Raw genomic sequence first — 21,869 nt, 5'->3', positions numbered from 1 at the left:
TTATACTGCTCTATATACTATACACTGAAATGTAAGTACAATATTTATATTCCAATTTATTTATTTTATAATTATATGGTAAAAATGAGAAAGTGAGCAAATTTTCAGTAACAGTGTGTTGTGACACTTTCATATTTTTATGTCTGATTTTGTATATAAGTAGTGTTTAAGTGAGGTGAAACTTGGGCTACGCAAGACAAACCAGACTCTTGAAAGGGGTACAGTAGTCTGGAAAGGTTGAGAGAGTATATCCAGGTACATTGCTATTGAGGGATAGTGTGTAACCTTCTTTATAGCATCCTCACTGTAGTTAGCTACTACAGCTATTCCCTTCGCTCTGAAATCCTGTGAAGTCAGTCCAAGAGTGGTGTAAACTTTTGTTTCATCCAACAAATTTTTTTTAAAAATAACCTAGATTTATAGAGTTTAAGGCCAGAAGGGCTCACTAGATCAGCTAGTCTGGCCTCCTGTATATGTTACCAGTGACAGAAAATATTTGCCAAGAAAACTAGTGAGCGAGGATTTTGTACTTAAGCCCATGATAAAGATAAATCGTTACTTTAACATCTGAGATTTAGATTTTACATGCAATAATTTTTAAATCAAGATTTAGTACATAATGCAGCACATGGATTATAAACCTATTATTCAAACACACCATCCTGCTTTGCCACACCAACCATAATGGCTTCTAACAGTATTCAATGAGTCTCTCACTTAGACTGCCAAATTCGATTTGGAACATGGGTGACAACTAACGGACATTACATTCCATGTAATGCTGCCCACAGATGCAAGCAGGTAACCAATGGAGATACAGTGGTCAACCACCACAATGCGCTTTCTATATTTCAACCGAAAACATTGAAAAGTCAGGGGAGCAAGGGGTGGAAAACATTCATTGTCTCCCAGATTCTTCTATGTTCATGACGTTTCAATCTAATTTAAAAAAATTAGTTTGTAGCCCTTATGGTTGCAAAGACACTTCACGATGTGTTAACTGATGCATGGTTGTCTCAGCCTGCAGGAAGACAGACTGAAACAACAGCACCAAGTGTGAACTTCCCTATTCATCTTAATGAGGTGTAAACTTTGTAGCCTAATTATGGCCACTTAAATACCAGGACATTGTTTACCATATCAAAGTTTTCAGAGTAGCAGCGTGTTAGTCTGTATTCGCAAAAAGAAAAGGAGTACTTGTGGCACCTTAGAGACTAACAAATTTATTTCAGCATAAGCTTTCGTGAGCTACAGCTCACTTCACTGGATCACAGTTGATTATCCTACCAGAAAACTTAACTATATAATTTCTAACAGATTGCGCCCCCCCCCCCCGCAAAAGAAAAATCACACAGCCAATATGTTTACCCATTTATGGCTGGATATACAAGTTTCTCCCAATCATTAAAATTCCTCTGAAAGGTTATTCCACAAGAACAGTCCAAGTTTTGAATATGCAAGATACCCGAATTTCTTTTTGATCACTCAAGGTGCCTGCTACAATCTGTTAATCAGTAAGTAACCCACACTTCTACCCTATCTGTTAAGGCAGTGGTTCTCAACCAGGGGCATGCATAAGCCTGGAGGGGTACACAGAGATCTTCCAAGGGGTACCTCAACTCATCTAGATATTTGCCTAGTTTTACAACAGGCTACATAAAAAGCACTAGCAAAATCAGTACAAACTAAACTTTCATACAGATAATAACTTGTTTATACTGCTCCATATATGATATACTGAAAGGTAAGTAAAATATTTATATTTCACTTGATTTATTTTATAATTATATGGTAAAAATGAGAAAAGCTATTTTTCAGTAATAGTGTGATACTTTCGCATTTTTGTCTGATTTTGTAAGCAAATCATTTTTAAGGGATGTGGAACTTGGGGGTATGCAAGACAAATCAAACTCCTGAAAGGGGTACAGTAGTCTGGAAAGTTTGAGAACTACTGTGGTAAAGGATGAGACCCTGGTGTGGGCCTCAGGCTATAATATGTTTCCATTACATGTGATCCAACAGCAGTTCAGTTCAAGACAAAAACAGAGAATCATATAGCTGGAAGAGACCGCAACAGGCCACTTAGTCCAGCATCCCCCATGCAGATGTAGGACCAGGTATACTTACAGGTTAGACAAACACCTGTCAGGGATGGTTTACGACCTAAACCATCCCTGACAGGTGTTTTGTCTAACCAGTTCTTAAAAACCTCCAATGACAGGGATTCCACAACCTCTCTTAGAAGTCTATTCCAGTACTCGACTATCCTTAAAAGTATGAACATTTTTTCCTAATATCTTGCCTAAATTTCTCTTGCTGCAAATTACTTCTTGTCCTACCTTCAGTGGTCATGAAGAACAGTCAATCACCATCGTCTTTATAATAGCCTTTAACCTATCTGAAGAGTTATCAGATCCCCCCATAGTCTTCTTTTCTCAAGTCAAAAAAAAGGTAACGGTGTTAGGAGCTGTTAGGAAAGGGCTAGATAAAAAACCAGAAAATATCATAATGCCACTATATAAATCCATGATATACTCACACCTTGAATACCGCATACAGTTCTGGCTGCCCCATCTGAAATAAGATATTTTAGAATTGGGAAAAGTACAGAGAAGAGCAGCAAAACTGATTAGGGGTATGGAACAGCTTCCACATGGAGAGATTACAAAGACTGGGACAGTTCAGATTGGCAAAGAGATGACTAAGAAAGGATGTGATAGAGGTCTATAAAACCATGACTGGTGTGGAGAAAGTAAATAAGGAAGTGTTATTTACCCTTTCACACAACACAAGAACCAGGGATCACCTGATGAAATTAATGGGAAGCAGGGCTTGAAACAAACATAAGGCAGTACTTCTTCACACAACACACAGTTAACCTCTGGAATTCCTTGCCAGTGGATGTTGTGAAGGCCAAATGTTATAACTGGGTTCAAAAAAGATTTAGAGAAGTTCGCGGAGGATAGGTCCATTAACGGCTATTAGCCAAGATAGTCAGGGATACAACTCAGTGCTCTGGGTGTCCGTAAGCCTCTGACTGCCAGAAACTGGGACTGAATGACAGGGGATGGAATGGATGGAAGACTTAACATGGTCAGTTTGTTTGTTTTTTTTAATCTTTCCTCATATGTCAGGTTTTCTAAACATTTTATCATTTTTGTTGCTCTTCTCTGGACTTTTTCCAATTTGGACACATCTTTCGTAAAGCATGGTGCCCCAAACCAGACACAACATCCAGCTAAGCCCTCATCAGTGCCGAGTACAGTGGGACAACTACCTCCTGCATCTTCCATAGGACATTCTCATTAATATGCACAGCAGTAGGGCACAAATATTTAAAACAGCTAACTGGGAACATAAAGCTACAAGGAGTAGAAGGGAATCTCAGAGGATGAAGTAGAACCTCCAACCTTTAACACCAAAAAAACAGGCTGGATTTCAAATTGTCAGAGCTTCTTTAATGAGGTTTTGATCCTCATTTTGGGAAACGGGTTGCTAACTGAATTTTAGGAGGTTAGAATTTTACACCAAGGTAATATCCATATGTATAACATATTTGTTCATTACAAGAGATATAAAATGTCACAGAAAAAAAAACATTCTAAAACCAAGTTTTTGCCCAATTTTAAACACTTTAAATTGGATTATAAAAGATATGCTTTTAGTATTACTTTTCACAGTGTATATTGTCCCTCCATCTCCATGCAACACTTTCATCTTGAAGAATGCAAGTTCTCCAGTTCAGGGGCTACCAAACTTTTTGACAGGCTAGATCACAGTTTAATTAACAGACTGTCCACAAGACACTCATACTCATTCACACTCAATCAAAGAGATTACCAATAGGAGGGGAGTGGACAATCACACACTACCACTGAGACAAAAGCATTTCATATATTTCTAGCTATTTTTAAAACACAATTTCTCAGCTAGAAACAAGAAGAGGACAGACAGCATTATATGACCAGCCAACTAGTCCTCTGCAGACCACAGTTTGGAAACTACCCAGCTAATCATTTTCACTTTCTCATTCAGCAGCACAGAACTGCAATGTTTGTGCTGCAAACATTTCAGGGCAAAAATGTCTAAATATAAACAAGGACATTTCCATTAACACTGGGATTATATTTTAGAGCTTAAAAGCCTAAATTCAGGTCCTAGACGGTGCCAATTCCAGTTCCACAATAGTACTACCCACGTTTCCACTAAATACAAGCTTTTTGTGAACTAGTGAGATATTAAAAGTACACCACTGACCTATCTGCAGCTACCAAAAACAAAACAACCCTCCCCCCTCCGCAAAGACACAAACACGAACATCTCCTTTCACAGAGGAAAATCCTGCTGTAAATCGCTTACCAGCTCATTTACTATTCGCCGCATAAATAAATCCTCCATCATGTAACAACTGTTCACAAGCCCACTGACACCCCCCCTCCCAGACCTAGTGCTTGCACAGGCCCCTCGAGAGACATCTGGGGCTTTGGCACATCATGTTCACCCACCACCCACCCAGTTCGCTTTATTTTCACAAGACATTAACAGACATTTTTAAGGGGGGGCTCGCAACTGTGCCCCCCCCACACAACCCCATGCTTGCCAATCCCGCCTCCTCCAACAGCCCCCCCATGCTCTCCCAGCCTTACCCCCCACACACACAACCCCATACTTACCAATCCCTCCTCCTCCTCCAACAGCCCCCCCACTGCTCTCCCAGCCTTACCCCCCCACACAACCCCATACTTACCAATCCCTCCTCCTCCTCCAACAGCCCCCCCACTGCTCTCTCAGCCTCCCCCCCCATACAACCCCATGCTTACCAATCCCTCCTCCTCCTCCAACAGCCCCCCCACTGCTCTCCCAGCCTAACCCCCCCACACACAACCCCATGCTTGCCATCCCTCCTCCACCAACAGCCCCCCCACTGCTCTCCCAGCCTAACCCCCCCACACACACATACACACACACACACACCCCCGGGGCAGATCTGGGGACTATCAGCTCCGCTCTCCCGGGGGCTGGACACTTCTCCCCAGGAAGCCTAGGGCAGCGACCCCCCCCCGGCCCAGGAGAAGGGCGGCCGGGGGGGGGGGGAAGGGGGCGCTCCGAGCAGCCTGCGCAGTTAACGGTACTAAAATAACAGCAGCGGCGAGGCACCCCCGAGACAAAGCGGGGAGGGGACGGGGGCCGAGGGAGGAGACGCGTCCCCCACGAACGGGCCCCCCCGCCCCGCCAGCCCGGGGCGGGTAGCGCCTGAGGGGGGCGCCCAGCCCCGCAGGGCGCAGGCTGGAGGGCCCCGGGCCCGAGCAGGGGGCGGGGGGAAGGGACGGGTCCCGGGCCGGGAGAAGCCCCAGCGCTGGGGGGAGAGGGAAAGGGGTGTCCGCGACCGAGCGAGGCCGGGCCGAGTCGCCCCGGCAGAGCGGCTGCTCCGAGGCAGCGGACGCCGGGGACGGGCCGGGTCCCGTGAGGGGGGGAGGCGGGACGGGGCGGGGCGAGAGCGTCGGCCCCGGCCGGGGGAGCCCGAGCCCGGGGAGCCCGAGCCCCAGGCCGCTGAGGCCCGGCCCGGCCGCTGAGGCGAATCCCCGTCCCCCCAGGCGGGGCCCTACCTGAGCCTGCGGCCGGTCTCCCGTCCCCGCACCGCCTCCTCGGCGGCCACCCCGCAGCTCCCAGCCAGCACAGCGCGGCCCAGGGGCGAGGGAGGGGGAGTAAAGCGGAAAGGGGGCCGAGGGTGGATACTGGCAATATCCCACAGCCAGCACCTACCTGCCGCCCGCCCCCTTCCCTCCCTCATTGGCCCAGGCCGCCCCCTACCTCCGCGCCCACTGGCGGCCCGGCTCGTGACGGGCAGCGGCGTCCCCCACTCCCCGGCCTCTCTGCCGAACAACAAGCCCACAGTGGAAGAGGCCGCTCGGGTACGGCCCGCCCACCCCTCGAGCCGAGCCAGGCAGGCCCGTTGCCGGCGCTCACGCCACTCAGCGCCCTTCGGCCAACCCGGTTAGAGGAACGAGAAAGCCCCGCCCCTGCGGCGTCGCCATTGGGTGGGAGAAGGTGAAGCGTGCTGGGAGGGGCTGGCGGAGGTGCCAGTCACTCCGCCCCCGACCCTGCTGTCAGGCGCCGTTGCGGGGAAGTGAGTACGTGAGGAGCGGCACAGCTGCAAGCCGGGGGGTTTGCAGGGCTCTGTGCACCAATAGGGCAGGGGCCCAAGGGCTGTTCTCCGGGGAGAGGAGGGGCTGATACAGGGCTACACCTTCCTCCCCCAGCCCGTCGTGCAAGCGGTGAACGGGCAGGGCGCTCAAGGGCCGGCCCCGCAAGCCCTTCCCCGCGGGCCAAGGGTAAGGCAGAGCGCCCGCCTGCACCCCGGCCCCCCGCCGTGCTGCTGCAGAGCTGGGCGCCGTGCCCCCGTCGAGCCGCCTCCCCCCCGGGCCAGCGCCCGCTTCTCCCCCCAGCCCTGCAAGCGCTGTTGGGACCTGCGCTTCGCCCCGCCGCCCCGGCAAGTTTCCACAAGCGTGACACATACGTCCCCCTCGCAAGGGTGCTTTTCCTCTACCTAAGCCCAGCAGGGACAGAAAGTACTTCTTAAAATTAAGATAAAAAGCTGCACAGCGCGGCTTTTCTAAGAGGTCTTCCCCGTTCCCCTCTAGCTGTGTTCCAGGGCGCATACTCAGTAGCACCTAAAGACAGGTTCCAGAGTAACAGCCCTTTTTGTCACTTCATCGGATGCATCCGATGAAGTGAGCTGTAGCTCAAGAAAGCTTATGCTCAAATAAATTGGTTAGTCTCTAAGGTGCCACAAGTCCTCCTTTTCTAGTAGCACCTCAGCATTCTTTTTCTGGCGAGGGTTGAAGAACTCACTCCCAGCCGCTGTCCTCCCTGCCACAGTATCCTTTGTATCCCAGCTTAGTCTGGTCTACAATAAGAACAGTTTTGACTACATCTAAATTGCAGCAACACCTGGAGTAGGACTAGCAGGATATACTTCCCTCCCCCATGAATTTAACTTTAAACATTTATAATGACAGGTTTCAGAGTAACAGCCCTTTTAGTCTGTATTCACAAAAAGAAAAGGAGTACTTGTGGCACCTTAGAGACTAACCAATTTATTTATAATGCAATTCAAAAAAGTTTGTGAAAACCTCGATTTATTTTCTGTCATACAACACTGATACAAATGCCCCACAGCAGTCTCCTCTTGCCCACAACTGATAAACCAGGTAACTGTCTAGATAAACACATACTTACAGCAGGCAGTTAACACTTCCCTCACCTGGGCAGCACTTACAGTAGCACCAATAATTGGTCTGGTCTCAGGCTGGTCAAAAGCCAGCACCTTTCCACCTGGTAATAGCATTTCCCCCTTGGCCTTGCAGATATTATGCAATACACAGCATGCAGCAACAGGAATGTTTGGGTTTTTTTTTGCTGAGACCAAGCATGGTCATGAGACATATGCACCTGCTCTTCAGTTTTCCAAACACGCTCCACACCCACCTTGCACCTGCCCCGGCAATACTTAAAGTCTTTCTTCTGTCCAGATACCCAGTCAATAACTTCATAAGCCAGGCAGGCAATGGGAAGTTGAGTTCCAGAGAATCACAACTGGCATTGCAATCTCATTATAGCATCGATAGGCTGGCCTGGGGAAGATGTCCCTACTTTCAGCTTGTCAAATGAAGGCCTATATTCCTACAAAAGAGCAGCCTTCTCTAACCAGCCAACTTTCATGTCAGTAAGTTACCCATGGGGAGACAGTGATTGCATATGCATGGAGAAGTCAGTCTTCAGTTTGTGTATTGAGAAGCAATGGGGTGTGTGAAAAGTTAGGGAAGAAGACAGACACCTGGGAGAAAATAGGGATATGTATCCCATATATCACCTTACCAGCTCTTTTCATTGAATCAATTTATTTCCTGTATGTTGCACAATATGACAATACTATGCAGCAGGATATACTTAGTCACCTTGCACACCTGCATAAGTGATCCCCCCATTGCAGATTTTCCAACACCAAACTGATTGTCCATAGCCCAACAGCAATTGCCACCCACTTCTCTACTGGCAGAGGTGCTCTCATCTTGGTGTCTGGGCACTGCAGGGCTGGGGTGAGCTTGGCACAGAACTCCAGAGCATGGCCTTGTGCATCCAAAAGTTCTGGAACCACTGCTGGTCATTCCAGATTTGGATCATGATCTAGTCCCAACCCTCTCCTCATTGTATAGACCCAAAGCCACCACTCCACTGTGTGCTCTCGGTCTGTGAATACCTGCAGCAGCTAGTCAGCTTCATTCGCAGTCTATCATCCATTCATCCTCAGTATCCCTGCTATATGTCCAACTACTGTGGTTCCACAAATAGAAGAGGATTACTGGCCCGGTCCCAAGATTTGTGCTCAATATATGTTTTAGCAACAAGATGGAAAAAATGTTGTGAAAAAGAACAGTACATTACTGGATGGAACAGACCTCAAAGTCTCAATTCCCTGAAAGCAATGGTAGCCCACAGTAGACAGCAGCACAATAAAGTGCCAGAGGGCAGTGCAGGGATATGAGGATGTCTATCCCCAGTGCTACAAAAAAAAAGTCTGTAGGTGATACAATCAGCTGCTGTGAGGACACTGCAGTGGCAAAGGCAGCCAGATATGAACACACACTGCCAAAATAGCTGTCAGTAACAGTATGCCAGCAAAGCTTTCTAGTCAAAACATTTGTTCTCCAAGATCCTTCTGCCCCTTGCAGGAACATCTGTACTGCTATTTTTAGCCCCACAGCCCAAGCCCCATGAGCCTGAGTCAATTGACCTGGGCTCAGAGACTCTGAGAAAAATCCATGGTACAAACTATGATTTCCACCTGATTCGGGGTGCTCTGGCAATAAAGCACAGTTCAGGAATTTTGCCAGAGCTGCCTACAGTTTTCCTCCAGTGTCTTCAGAGGCCACAGCAGGCTCCCTCAACCATCTACCACCACATAGGTTTTTGTTGTTGGGTTGTTTTTTGGTTATTTTTTTTTGGGGGGGGGGAAAAGAGAGGAGAAGGAAGGTGCTAAATAAAGGTAGGAGCCTTAGGGAAGCTCCTCAAAGGCCAATGAATGGTATCTAATGGATTGGATGAAGCACTCTTCTTCACATTTCAACAGCCCTAAACTGCAGAATGTTAATTTTATTCTTTAAATGTAAGAGGAAGTTTTTCACATATACCTAGATCCTTCATATAAAGAAGTGTACATCTGCAGGAATATTTTGCACACGTGTGTCAAAGTCAATACACGATTGTACCAAGATAATGTTTTTCAATTATTATATAATCCTTTCTTGCTGATTCAACACAATAGCTTTCAAAGATATCAGTATTATTTTCCACAATCTCTTATTCTGTTACCTGAGAAAAATTGTGACAGAAGTAGAATTCTTAATGAAATTTGTATAATGAACCACCAATTCAATCCTCCAGAACTAGATGCATCTGAAAATTCATTTCCTTGTTCCCTTTAAACAAAAAAGTGTTAAGAGTACAAAGTTTTCTAAATTCAAATTAAATTTCTACCTTGTTCCTGCATTTATGCTATAGATCTAGGGTGGGATTTTCAAAGGAATCCCAATCTAGATTTTAATTAATCTCAATATTGAAATATTTTCACAATCTCAAAACCTAAAGAGAGACAGAGGCAAACATTTTAATCTGAAAAGATATTTATTTTGAGGACTTCAACTTGCACATTGTACAAAAATTGACAAATTCAGCAAAAACCTATTAAAAAGTTTTTCCCTAACATATTAACATTATAATTTTAAAAGGGTAAAAGTTAAAAAACAGGCATATTTGTTCCAGTCTGTGTGCAGTAAAATGTAATAAAAAAAGTCCCTGGTATGCTGAGGTATTAAACTGCTAACTTTGGTACTGTTAGGAAAAGACATTCTGTTCACAAAATTAAGGTTTCCTGGTCTCATGTACAATCATCATAAGATGTTCAATTAAAATTATTCAAAAAGCTTATCCTTCACTTCCAGGTAGAAATGCAGTGAAAAAGTAAATGCATGTTACGATAATACATCTAGCATCAGGAAAAACCTTAAAATTTGCAACTCCACACTAATGACATACAGCTACAGTGTTACTTTTACCCAAAACAAATCCGGCTGGCAATTTAAACATTACAGTGCTTAAAAAAATTGGCAATTCAGACCCCTGTCTTTCCCATAAAGGACCAAAGGCACTTAAAAATGGCTTTAGTATGTTCTACTATGGCATTCTGGATAGAAGACAGCACCTGGCTGAACAAATAGTTCCCTAAGTAAGAGAAAAGTCCAACTGAGGTAGTAGTTCTTATTGCCCCAACTACTTGGCTAATGCATGAAGGCTTTTTGTGGACAAAACTGGTAGGGAATGGCTTTTAATAAAATTTGATACAAGCACAAGGGGAAAAAAGGTTACCAAAAAACAACCTGGGTCACAGGTCATAAGCCAGGAACCATCTTGTACAACTGGAGCATCAAAATGCTGCCTTGGAGATACCCAGATCTACTTTTATGGCCAAATCCATAGACTTCATAAAGATTGTTCTAAGCAAATAAGCCATTTTCTGAATTAAAAAAAAAAGGGAACATTGAGAACTGTGTCATGAACTTTAGCAGCCTTACCGGAAGCAGTTTGTAATTCCATTAAAAAAAAAACAAAACAAAACAAAAAAAAAAACTGTGCTGATGAACGGCAGGTTTCGGGGGGGAAAGGAACGCAAAATCCAACATTTAAACAAAAATAAAATACCCACAAACATACAAAAGATTTCGCAAAGTTTATAGATTTTATAACAAGGAAGACTTAAAAACTTTTTTGGGGAAGGGACACTATTTCTTTAAATTAAGCCCACTGAAAACCCAATAACAAGTTTAAACAAAAGGAAGTTAGAAGTGCTTTACAGAATCACCGTCCATTGCCATAACCAGGGAAGAGCTGAGTTAGGAGGGCCTGCAGCGTTTCGTTCACCTGCATAGTATAGTTTTTGCCAAGATCATAGCGACAAGCTGGGCAACTATACACATCTGCTCTGAAGGATCGATCCAAACAATCCTGGGAGAGGAAAGAAACAGAAAAGACATTAAGAGATAAAGTTGCAGAGCTTCGCTCATTTTACACAGCTCCTATTAGGCAGAAGAGAAGGTCTGTGCAAAGTCCATTCATCACTTGACAAAAACCCAGATTGGATGAGGACAACTCAGGAGTGGCCATGTGAGACAGTGGAAGTATTTGCATGTTTTCTTCTGTGAAGAGATTTGGTTAGGCACAAGGTTTAAATATACAATATGGATTGTTTAAATTTATGATTGCACTATTAAAGAGCAAGAACTGCACAGTTGCTAAGATCAGCCACTGTCTCTGCAGGAAATAATTCACAACAGTTCTCACAATCATATTTACAAGTCCGTCAATAGTTAAAAGTGGGGGGCACAAGGTGGGTGAGGCAGTATCTTTTATTGCCTCACCCCTGTCTTGTTCCGCTAATATCCTGCTACCAACAACACTGCAAACAATAGTTAAGTGGGCTAGCAGGCTTACTCAACCAACAGTGATTAATCTTTTGAGGTCTCTTAATTGGATGCTGGCAGGACAGAACAGTGGATAGTCCATTACAGGCACTTCTGTGTCACAGAACATTCAAGTCACCATTATTCACATGACCTTAACCAAGATAGAAAGGCAAATCAAAGTGTCTGTGAGAAGAACTATTACATAAGTGTCAAGCCATAATACAATTCTTAAAGGCTGTAGAGAAGTTTTATTTTGGATAGGGAAATTCACAGCTTTCTTAATGAGCAACAACAGATATCCTGGCTACTCACCTTGCACACGTTATGCTGGCACACTGTTGTGACTGGCCGAAATACCACCTCCTGACAGCAAATACACAGGAAGGTTTCTTCTACTTTATTCAGGAATTTCTGCCAGAGAAAATAGAGTCATTCCATTTCTACTGCTCTTCAAACATGCAGCACAATCCAAATGACTGAACACACCATTCATAAAACTGCAAAATGCTAGAGACTTTCTTTAATTGAAGATGAAAGCAGAATATTCTGTAGAATTCCGAAAAAGGAACCTAAATTACAACAGATTACTCCAACCAGAATATTTAGTATTCAATTTGAGCCATGCTGTGGATTTCCAGGTAGCAAAACAGCAGCTGACATAACTGAACAAAATTAGTTTCTGGAAGTTATTCTTGTCTGAAAAGCTTAGAACGTCTGAGGAAGCCAGAAACAGGATTCAATGCACAGCTGGAGCATTCTGAATGAAGATAGCCATCCCTTCAGCCTTGCTGACTCAAAGGAATGTTTCCCATGGAATTCAGCAAGGCTATTCCCCTGTAAGTAGTGAGGCCAAGAGGCACATGTCTGAAGACAAACAGGTAGCTATTGCTACTACAGTTCTGGGATGAGGAGTATCTGACATACCGGTCCATCCTTGAGAGCTTCTAGTACTTCATTCCATAGTTTTTCATTGGATTCATCATCTTTAATAAGGGCCTTTTGCTGGGATGTCAGCTTGTACGGCTCAACTTTAGTCTTCTTTGGAGTCCCTCTAGGAGAGGTGGGGAGCTTTATCTCATCACCTAAAAAGCATGTGGACCTTTTTAGAGACAAAATATTCAGCTTGCTAAAGCACTAAAAGAGCTACAGAAAGAGTTTGCCACCTTCACTTGCCTATTATACCAACCTGCTGATTTCCTTTTCCTCTTTCCCTTTCCTGGTGTTTCACACTCTTCATCACCTCTCTTATTTTCTTTCTCCTTATCTTTGTTTGCAACAGCTTCCAAATACCCCTCAGGATACTATGGGCGGGGAGAAAAAATTCTAAAATATCAGATGCAAACATACCACTCATTGGTAGGACCTCTCAGATTAGGTTAAATCAAAATGATCTAAAGCCAGTTTAGAAAGATGTTCAAGTTTTCAACCCCCTGCCCCTCCTCCTTTCGAAAACAAGTCAGGCACAGGCTACAGAAAATGAGAAACGGCAAACTTTCTGCCTTCCTATTCCAAAACTTTACAGAAGTGTAAAGTTACCTTTCAGTCCCTTACCACTCTGAAAGAAAGGGGGCTGAAACACTCATGCCAATCTAGTCACAGGCCTACTTTATACCAAGCACCACTGGACCAGAAGGATCCATAAAAACAAAAGCTGGCAAGGCTAGTTTCACGGGGATCTCTGAATAAATAATTCTACCCCCAAACATACAAATGGTAGGGAAAGTCTATGTAAACAAATGGAGCAACAAAATACCATGCTACAATTATGTCATTTAAGAACTTGAAGTTCAGTAATGGTACTTATCAGTAGATTAAAATAAACACATTGCAAGGATTATCAGGCAGCAGCTTCACCTAGAAAACCCAAGACAAAGAATAAAATTGGCCGTCATTTGCTTGTAACCTGGGATTCTGTGAACCAGTCTCAAAAGAGATCCATTAAGTAGCAGCTTCCTGGCTCCAAGAGTTCAGTTCTCCTACTGATAAATACACTGCTGACAAGTGACACTGGGAACTACTGTTAGCAAATAAATAAATAAAAATTGCAGTTCTACTCCAAAAAGTGACTAAAATTGGTACTGTGAGATTCCATGTTTATTATACCTCAATGACGCCAGACCAAGTTTGCTTTACTAACTACCTGTTCAACAAGCTCAAACTGGCCTCTGAAAGTTAAGATTTATTCCTAATTTGTACATTGCCACCTGTAAGATTTCATGGGCCAAATTTTGCCCTGAGTTACATACCTAAACAATTCCAGAATTTGGCCCTGCTATTAGAAATTAATTACCTTAAACTGTGCTGGTTCTGCAGCAATAGGAGTAAAAATGTAATGTAGTAAGGTGGACAGACAGAACTCTCAGCACTCAGATCACACTTGTGATTAAGAAGGTGCCAATTTCCACTGACCATAACCACTCACTATGACCAGCTCTGAGGGAAATAGGAAGGGGTGGCACCTTTGAGAGTTAGGAAGAGAAGATCTTCAGAGATACATTTGCTAGCAGAGTACAAGCAGCAAAACTCTATATTCCACAGAACACCAGTTTGGGATAGAAGAGTTCCAGTAGGACTAAGTACATTTTGCCTGTATTTTGGAGTAAACAGTGAACATATTCCACTAAACTAAGTTTAGTTTTCAGATACACTAATAGACTGGTAACAAGCAATTCACAGTAATAAAGGTGCAGTGCCCCTCAATCGAGGAAGCACTATACTAATTCTTAAGTTCCTCCTTCAGACAGACAAAGCAAAGAATCTTAACATCTGCCAAGGTAAAAGGACACTATAACAATCCTTGCTCTCCTCCTAGTTCTTTCAGCAGTTACTCAAGAAAAATCACATACCTGCATTGTTAGGCCAAGCTTTTTCATCCTGTCCTTCCCTTCCTTGGTCCAGGGGGCAGGCTCCTCATCATCCCTCCTAAGTAGGTAACGCCACACTAAAAAGCCAGATTTCCCCGTCTCGGGCCAATATTTCACAACCTAAAAAGGAAGGACATAAGGCCCTTAGAAGCTACAGAAACATTTCTGCCATAACCAAACATCAATCTTTATCATCCTCCTCTCCCAATTCATTCCAAGACCTGCTTACCTTGTATATTCCATCATATCTGTTTCCCTCTCGGGGAGCATATTTGCTGTGTTTGCCTCCCTTTACATTCCTCACCACCCTGACTGGCTTCCCAGCTCTCCAATCCTTGGCTTCTGCTCCATCTTTATCATTGATGGGGGCACTGCAGTTCAGAGCCAGAGCTCTGCAAGAATAAACCAATTTCATGTATTTACTAGGGAAGAACTATCCAGAAGCAGACATGATGTAAGAAAAGCCTGGGAATAAGCCTATTAGGATATGAATATGAAGTACAGTAAGGTAGTATTAATGTTCAATACCCCTCTGAGCAGCACATATATCAAAGCCAAAGTAGGAAACACAACATGGAGTGGTATGAAGCAGAACAGAGATATACAGCCAAGAATCAACTGGTGCTAGTAGTTTCTCAGTCACTGTTACCATGCAGCCTGACATTATCAGTTTCGCTCAGACACTATTCCCTTTTCAGTAGTGGAATGTACTTATGATTGCCAGTCTATGCTTTTACTACTCTCTTCAGTAAGGAAGGTAGTCAAACTATGTTCTTCCAAAATTCCAGGTAACAGTGTGGAATCTTGCCCACCCATTTTGTTTGTTTATTCCTTTGCCCAGACAAAAAGTGAGAAATATTAACTTTCAGGGAAGGCCAAGCAATCACCTGGGTAGAAACATGATAATGGTCCTTATCACCAAATTTCCTTAGTGAGGACTATCTTTTAATAGAGTATTACATGGATTGCCTGTCCTGCCTTTCTCAGTTACCTCCCATTCACAAACATCTTCTTGCCAACAAGAGTACCTGATTATTTGGAAGAGTACTAACATAAAAGGATTTTAAAGATGTTTTTAGTTGTTTTTATGTAATTTAGCAGCTAAAAATAAGGTGGGAAGAATAGTCCCATGTGACCAGCCATCTCCGCAGATCAGTACCAAGTGCTGTATGGATCATGAATGTACCGCAGGCTACAGTTTGAAAACTTGTGCTCTAATTCATCCCTCTGTTCTTGGAGGTTGCAGCAAATATTAAATCTGGGGTCTAATCCCATTTCTAGTGTCCTACCGGAAATTTTCCCATTACACATTGGATGTATAACCATCATGCACAGCAAAGCCATAACTTTGAAGATCTCTCTATTTTTGGTTTTCTGTGACAGACTTAATAGGAGAAATAGCTTTTCATCAGTCTGTTATATTGCCAGCCACTAAGCAGAAAGTTTCATGAGGTACAGCGTGAATGTTTCCAACCTGTTCATGTTGGTGAGTTTTTGATCACAAGATTGTTCCGCCGTACGTTTGTTTCCAGAAAGATCACGACCTCCACTCCCCGTGTAAGTGAAAGAATTTCCATGATCCTGAAACATACATTGATTGTTTAGTCATTCATACTCACAAAAAATAGCTGGAACAAAGCAGTACAGATCTAGTGCAATAGTACAGAGCAATACACTGATCTAGTGGAGAGAACAGTGGATTCTGATTCCTAATCCCAGCTCTGCCAGATTCAGTTGTCCTGTGGGTCCTTGTGCTGGGGTAGCCAGTACAAAAGGAGCCACAGGACAGATGCAAGGCGACTCCTGCTGTACAGCACCAGTAAAAGGGGCTTGTAAAGGTGTTGGCAGTCCCTGTGCGCCCACTTGTGACCAGCTCTAGCACTGCAGGGGAGCCTCAACCTTACTTTTCCAAATGGGCATCGATAAATTCACTTTAACAGATCGGGGGGGGGGGGGGGGGGGGGGGAAGAAGCCAACACATACTAACAAAACAGCATAACGACTTTCCATAGATTTCAGGAAAGGAGCAATTACAACAAACATGTCATACGGCCCTCACCTCAGGACTCAGAGCGCCAAAACTTAAAACTCTCAAAGAAAGTCAAGTTTGGTCAGGCTAGTCTCCTACCGCCAGAGAGAGAACCCACTTCCCACTGCACAGCTTCTGCTCCCCTCTCCTTTACCCAGCTTCCTTTTCCTATTTAAATAGCCCAGGGCAGGGCCAACAGCACAAGTTACAAGGTCTCCCCACTAGCCTGCAACAGGAACTCAAACCAGCCCTTGCAGCCCTGCAATTAGGTGGGTACAGTTTGCCTCCCCTTGGTCCTTGCAACCGTAAACCTAAATCTGCCAAAGTCTGACCTTGTGGCAAGAAAACTTAAGCCTTAGGCCATTGGGCAGTCCAGATATATTTTATGTTTTCAACTGACTATTTCATGGATTGTGGAAGCACGCATTGGGGGGAATAAGGCTGGGAAGAGGTGGAAGAATGAGAAGTATTTTTGGGCAAAGCCAGTGCCAGTTAAATCTATCCACCCCACAAAGCCAACAGGCAAATACTTAACAGTATTGGTTCAATTGTACTTCCTAACTCTGTGCTGAACACTGTTGACACAGGGAGATATGGCAAGAGGGAAATAGGAGGTTCTCTGTGCAATTTTTAGAGTGGGAAATGGGTTTCCTAGGAAGAGGACAGTGTTTCCTGGAGAGGGGATAGGCTGCACGAGTGTCATATAAAGCTTACTTAACTTGTCCCTAACCCTCATTCCAAGCAAGAATAGCCTACTATTCAGGGTTACGGTTTTTCTTTGCCTGATTCTCCCTGTCTGAACTGGTGTTAAGTTCTTCAGATGAGAGATGGGTTGCTGAATGCAAAATATCAGATGACCTCAAGTTTTTGTTTTAAATGCAAAAGTGTAATTCAGTACTCTGGGATCTTTGAGAGAGAAGATCAGTGAGTAAACAGTTCCAAGATTCACTTACTATATCGTCTTCATAACCTCCTGCCAGGACCAGGGAGTAAGCACCATCATTGCTCCTGCCATGTATACCTGCTACATGGGGCCTGTGAACACCAGATTCGCTCACCTAGAAGAGGTCAGTAGAGTTTACTGGACAGCTGTTCCAACAGGCCACAAACAGCTGCAATTATTTAGCACCAACATGAATCAATGCATGTGCACAACTGAGTTGCTGATGGCCCACACAAAACTTCTTTGGTTTTTGTTTTCCCTATCCCTTTGAGATATTTGTTCATATGTACAAAAATAGAATCTTTTCATGTGTTCCAATTTACCTGTATCAAGAAATATCTAATATTACACCTCTTACAACAGATAAGGGTCCTGACTTGTTGCCCTGCACAATGTACAGTCATTTACACCAGTGCAAAGTGAGGGTAAAATACCATCAAAACAGTCGCATTTTAAGCTTATGCTCAAATAAATTTGTTAGTCTCTAAGATGCCACAAGTACTCCTTTTCTTTTTGCTTTCCCAAGGTGTACAGAAAACAAATTGGGCCCTATAACTTCAGGTTGAAGAGAGGAGGAACAGATGAAGTCTTAAGAGTAACATATAAAGGACAAATCCACTTTTTTTCCCCCTCTAACAATAGCTTGACTATGTGAGGATAAGCTGAATTTCTGATGGTTACATCTGAATGTTTGTGCTGGAAGAGTGCCAACTGAACAACTAGTAGGTATATATTACATTACAGATACCAAGGAAGTGAAACTGTTGAAAGGGAAAGTAACTTTATTCCAACTGTTCATAACACAACAGTGCGGGGTGGGGGTGGGGGGACGCAAGAAAGCGTTCTGGTTAATTCAGTTCCCACTCCTCACTCCCCTCAATTATGGGGTGAACCCCCCCCCCGCCCCGCTTTATATATCTAGGGCCTCAAGGCAAGTCTCCAGCAAGACTGTAGAAGGTTGTTTTTTCTGTCTGCTTGTGTTTGTATTTTTAAAATGTTCCATGCTGTCTTTTTACATCAAAGCATAAGACAAAACAATTCCCCACACTTTACGCTCACAATAGACAAAGCCAGTATTTTCTTCTCTGCACGTTGAAAACCTGTGGCAAGTGTGCCAACATAGCCTCTGTTTCAAATTCCTTGGGCAAGAGTTACATCATTCCCATTTCCCCCTCTGGAGGTTCACTCCAGCACTGCTATTTCATACCTGGACTCTGAATTTCCACATGGTGCCAACTGGAACCCCAGGAATTGGTCCATAGTGGTTAGAGGGGACAATGGTACATTCCCTCGTGCGACCCACACATGCCATACCCTGTTTCAGTGAGAAAGCCAGATCTAAGAACTGCCATCAACTATCATGCTTTACATATTAAGATACAAGACAAAACAAGTTTTACACCAACCTTGCCCCAGTCTCTCTGAGAGGATGAATTAGCAGATGCCATCTTTGCCTTCTTTTTACTTTCTTTTAATTTCTCTCCTGCTAAAACCACTTCACTTGCATCATTCCGACATTCAGGGCAATACCTAGAATTGCCAGTCAATAAAAATTAGCTTGTGGTAGCCCCTCAAGTTAAAAATGGTGTTTTTCTTAGAGTGTATTTGTGGATTATAAAGTAGAAATTTGGGAAGTTTATCTGAAGTTGTGTACACCCCTATACTGACAGCCTCTCAACAACAGAATTAAAATTGTTCTAACTACAGCTGTTCAGACAGGGTTCTTGCACAGCTTTCCAGGCCACCAAAGACAGGGCTGTGTCTGAGAAATGTTATAAACCCAAGTTATGGACTATTGGAACAGAGCATGTGGAAGAGAAAAGAAGCATGTTTTAACTGACATGGTTCTCAAAAAAGGCCTGTTCATGACGGGTAAGGTAAGACATACACAAACTGCAATAACTGTTCTACTAGCTGGCATCATTCGGACTCCACTACGGATAGGATATGCAAGTGATTGCAACCTGTACTGAAACAAATTACCTCATTCCCATTCTGCCAAAGGGCTACATTCTTTATCAATGAAGGCTACAAGTCAGATTAGCAACCGTAAAGATCACATTGACAAGAGAGCATTTATCAAATAAGATATCTATTTGCCCTAATTTTAAAAAGTACATAAGCTATCACCTCCACAACAATGTAGCACAGAGAGAAGATAGCCTACTACCCTGTCCCACCCCAATCTAGTTATTTGGCTTGCCCAAGTGGAGATGCCTTAAAAAGGGGCTTGATTCTCAGAGTACTGAAGACGCCTTTAAAGAGTCAGCTTAGGCAATCCCTTCCCCTCAAAAATCACTAATCACGCTAGAAAATTTAGTCCAAGGAGACCAGGAGAAAGTTTTAACTTTGAAATGTATGCGCTGCATATATTCAAACTGGATTGGCTAGTGTTAACAGTAGCAAAGTGGCTGCTTATTTTGCTTTCCACAAATCAGCACTGTTCATAGAACTACCATCCAACAAACTTACCTATAAGAAGAGTAATAATCTGGCTGAAGAAACCCCATGCTGTAGACTGCTTTGTTACTAAATGTATTTTAGATTTTTAACTGAATCATAGACCTGGTTTTCATATATGTTTCTGTAAGAAGCCCAGCATATTTTTAGTACGATAAACAAATATATGTTTCAGCAAGTGATCCAAAGCTCAGAACAGTCTTAGGGCTGGTCTACACTTACCGGGGGATCAACGAGTGATTGATGCAGCGGCGGTCGATTTGGACCCGCTAAATCGACCGCCGATCGCTCTCTAGTCGACTCCTGTACTCCACCGGATCGAGAGAAGAATAGGGGGAGTCGATAGGAGAGCAACTCCAGTCAACACTGCATAGTCTGGACCCCACGGTAAGTAGATCTAAGCTACATTGATTTGAGTTATGCTATTCATGTAACTCAAATTGCGTAGCTTAGATAGAATTTCCCCTGTAGTGTAGACAAGGCTTCATTCACAGAGATCCATCCCAATTTAGAGAAGGCATAGCTTAATAGGGCTGGTAAAGTCTTACGCAGCTGTGTCCCAATAGCCTCCATCAACGTACAGCCTCCATCAAAACAAATTTACATTTAGGCCTTGACTATACACAAAAAGGCCTGTCTGCGCTACAGCTACTATAGCAGCGTGACGCTGTAGCGCTATAGTGTAAACCAGTGGTTCTCAACAAGTGGCCCAATCAGCATACAGCTGCAGCCCATGTGACATCCTCAGTGCCATATGTCTAGAATATAGTGTATGGATGCGGCCCACATAACAGAGCTGCATGTGTGTCCCACAATGGTAAAGAGGTTGAGAACCACTGGTGTAAACACTTTCTACATTGACAAAGGCTTTTCCCATCAATGTAGTTAAATCAATCTCTCCAACAGGCAGTGCTAGGTCAACAGAAAAATTCTGTAGACCTAGCCACATCTACACTGGGTGTTTGGGTGACCTAAGTACAGTGCTCAGAATGTGAAATTTTTCATAGCCTTAACCGACATAGTTAAATCAGTCTAATTTTTGAATACCGACAGGCCCAAGTTGCAGAAATGTCTCAGAAGGTGTGTTTTTAAATAAATTTTGTTAAACATGAGCAAAACCTCTTGGAATTAATTTAAAAAAAAATTTAAACCTGAATTATAGTTGTTAAATAAGGAAAAGAATTGACTTGAGCTAAAACTAAATAGCTACAATTCAGCTTTAAATTGATCTTAATATCATTCATGGGGTTTTGCTCTGGTATAACAAAATTGGTTTAAAAAAACTACACCTTCAGAGACACCTGTTCAAGCGTGTGTGTGCGCACGTGCGCACACATGCACAAGGCCTTACACTTTTTACCACCTAAAGCCTACATACAAATTACAATACTAAACAAGCATTTTCATGACTTACCAGTCCTCATCATCTGGTATGCTACTGAGGGGAGGGTTGAGGCAGTAGATGTGGAAAGCCATGTCACACTCATCACACATTAGCTGTTTATCTGGATCCTGTTTACCTCCACACACATGACAAGCACACATCCTGCAGGTCTTGTTTGGGTTGTCTTTACAATGTTTACATACTGGTCCACTCTGCCCTATGAACATACAGAAACCACAATTACTGCTGCTTCAGATTTCAGAAAATACTAGTTACGCTAAAATGGACAAAAAGCACCAACCACAAACACATTAAAAAGGTTAATTTTCTTGGGTATCCAATACGAACGTAACAATAGGATGTAGTGTAAAGTTTAAGGGCTACATAAAAAAAAAAAATCTCACTTTTTAATGGGCTGGAGCTAGCTGGACTAACACTACCAGGTTCTTCAATTTTGTAAATTTCATCCACAAAAATAATTCTGCAGTCATTCAAGGAATCACCAGCATCCCTAAGGGGAGACATTCATAAAAAAAGTCAACAAAAATCAGCCCTTAAAAAACAAACAAACAAACAAAAAAACCAACCAAACAAAACAAAACCTCTGCTGCACAGGTATACCAAGTAATGCAGACTGGGAGGCAGGTACAATATATCCTGGATCACAAGA

General features: G+C 43.4%; 2 protein-coding genes across 7 annotated transcripts in view; both read right to left on the bottom strand.

The window, feature by feature from the left end:
* Window positions 1-5,750, bottom strand: part of KDM4B (lysine demethylase 4B) — a 176,618-nt gene extending 170,868 nt beyond the window's left edge. For all 4 annotated transcript variants that reach the window (XM_077841948.1, XM_077841949.1, XM_077841950.1 and 1 more), the window contains exon 1: window positions 5,607-5,750. The gene's annotated coding sequence lies outside the window, so the exon portion shown is untranslated. The remainder of the gene's footprint in view (window positions 1-5,606) is intronic.
* A 3,949-nt stretch (window positions 5,751-9,699) lies between these two features.
* The window catches only part of UHRF1 (ubiquitin like with PHD and ring finger domains 1), a 33,331-nt gene continuing 21,161 nt past the window's right edge, over window positions 9,700-21,869 (bottom strand). For all 3 annotated transcript variants that reach the window (XM_077842220.1, XM_077842221.1, XM_077842222.1), the window contains exons 6-17: window positions 21,604-21,710; window positions 21,230-21,416; window positions 18,762-18,885; window positions 18,563-18,670; window positions 17,366-17,470; window positions 15,858-15,964; window positions 14,613-14,775; window positions 14,366-14,503; window positions 12,706-12,820; window positions 12,444-12,601; window positions 11,832-11,930; window positions 9,700-11,061 (exon numbers count right to left, since the gene is read on the bottom strand). In XM_077842220.1, coding sequence (XP_077698346.1) covers window positions 10,915-11,061; window positions 11,832-11,930; window positions 12,444-12,601; window positions 12,706-12,820; window positions 14,366-14,503; window positions 14,613-14,775; window positions 15,858-15,964; window positions 17,366-17,470; window positions 18,563-18,670; window positions 18,762-18,885; window positions 21,230-21,416; window positions 21,604-21,710 — 1,558 coding nt within the window. In that variant the 3' untranslated portion in view covers window positions 9,700-10,914. The remainder of the gene's footprint in view (window positions 11,062-11,831; window positions 11,931-12,443; window positions 12,602-12,705; window positions 12,821-14,365; window positions 14,504-14,612; window positions 14,776-15,857; window positions 15,965-17,365; window positions 17,471-18,562; window positions 18,671-18,761; window positions 18,886-21,229; window positions 21,417-21,603; window positions 21,711-21,869) is intronic.

Source organism: Eretmochelys imbricata, chromosome 25 (genome assembly GCF_965152235.1).
Source record: "Eretmochelys imbricata isolate rEreImb1 chromosome 25, rEreImb1.hap1, whole genome shotgun sequence".
Taxonomy (NCBI): domain Eukaryota; kingdom Metazoa; phylum Chordata; order Testudines; family Cheloniidae; genus Eretmochelys; species Eretmochelys imbricata.
Note: the sequence above shows the minus strand (reverse complement) of the source record. Positions and strands in the feature narration are given on the sequence as shown.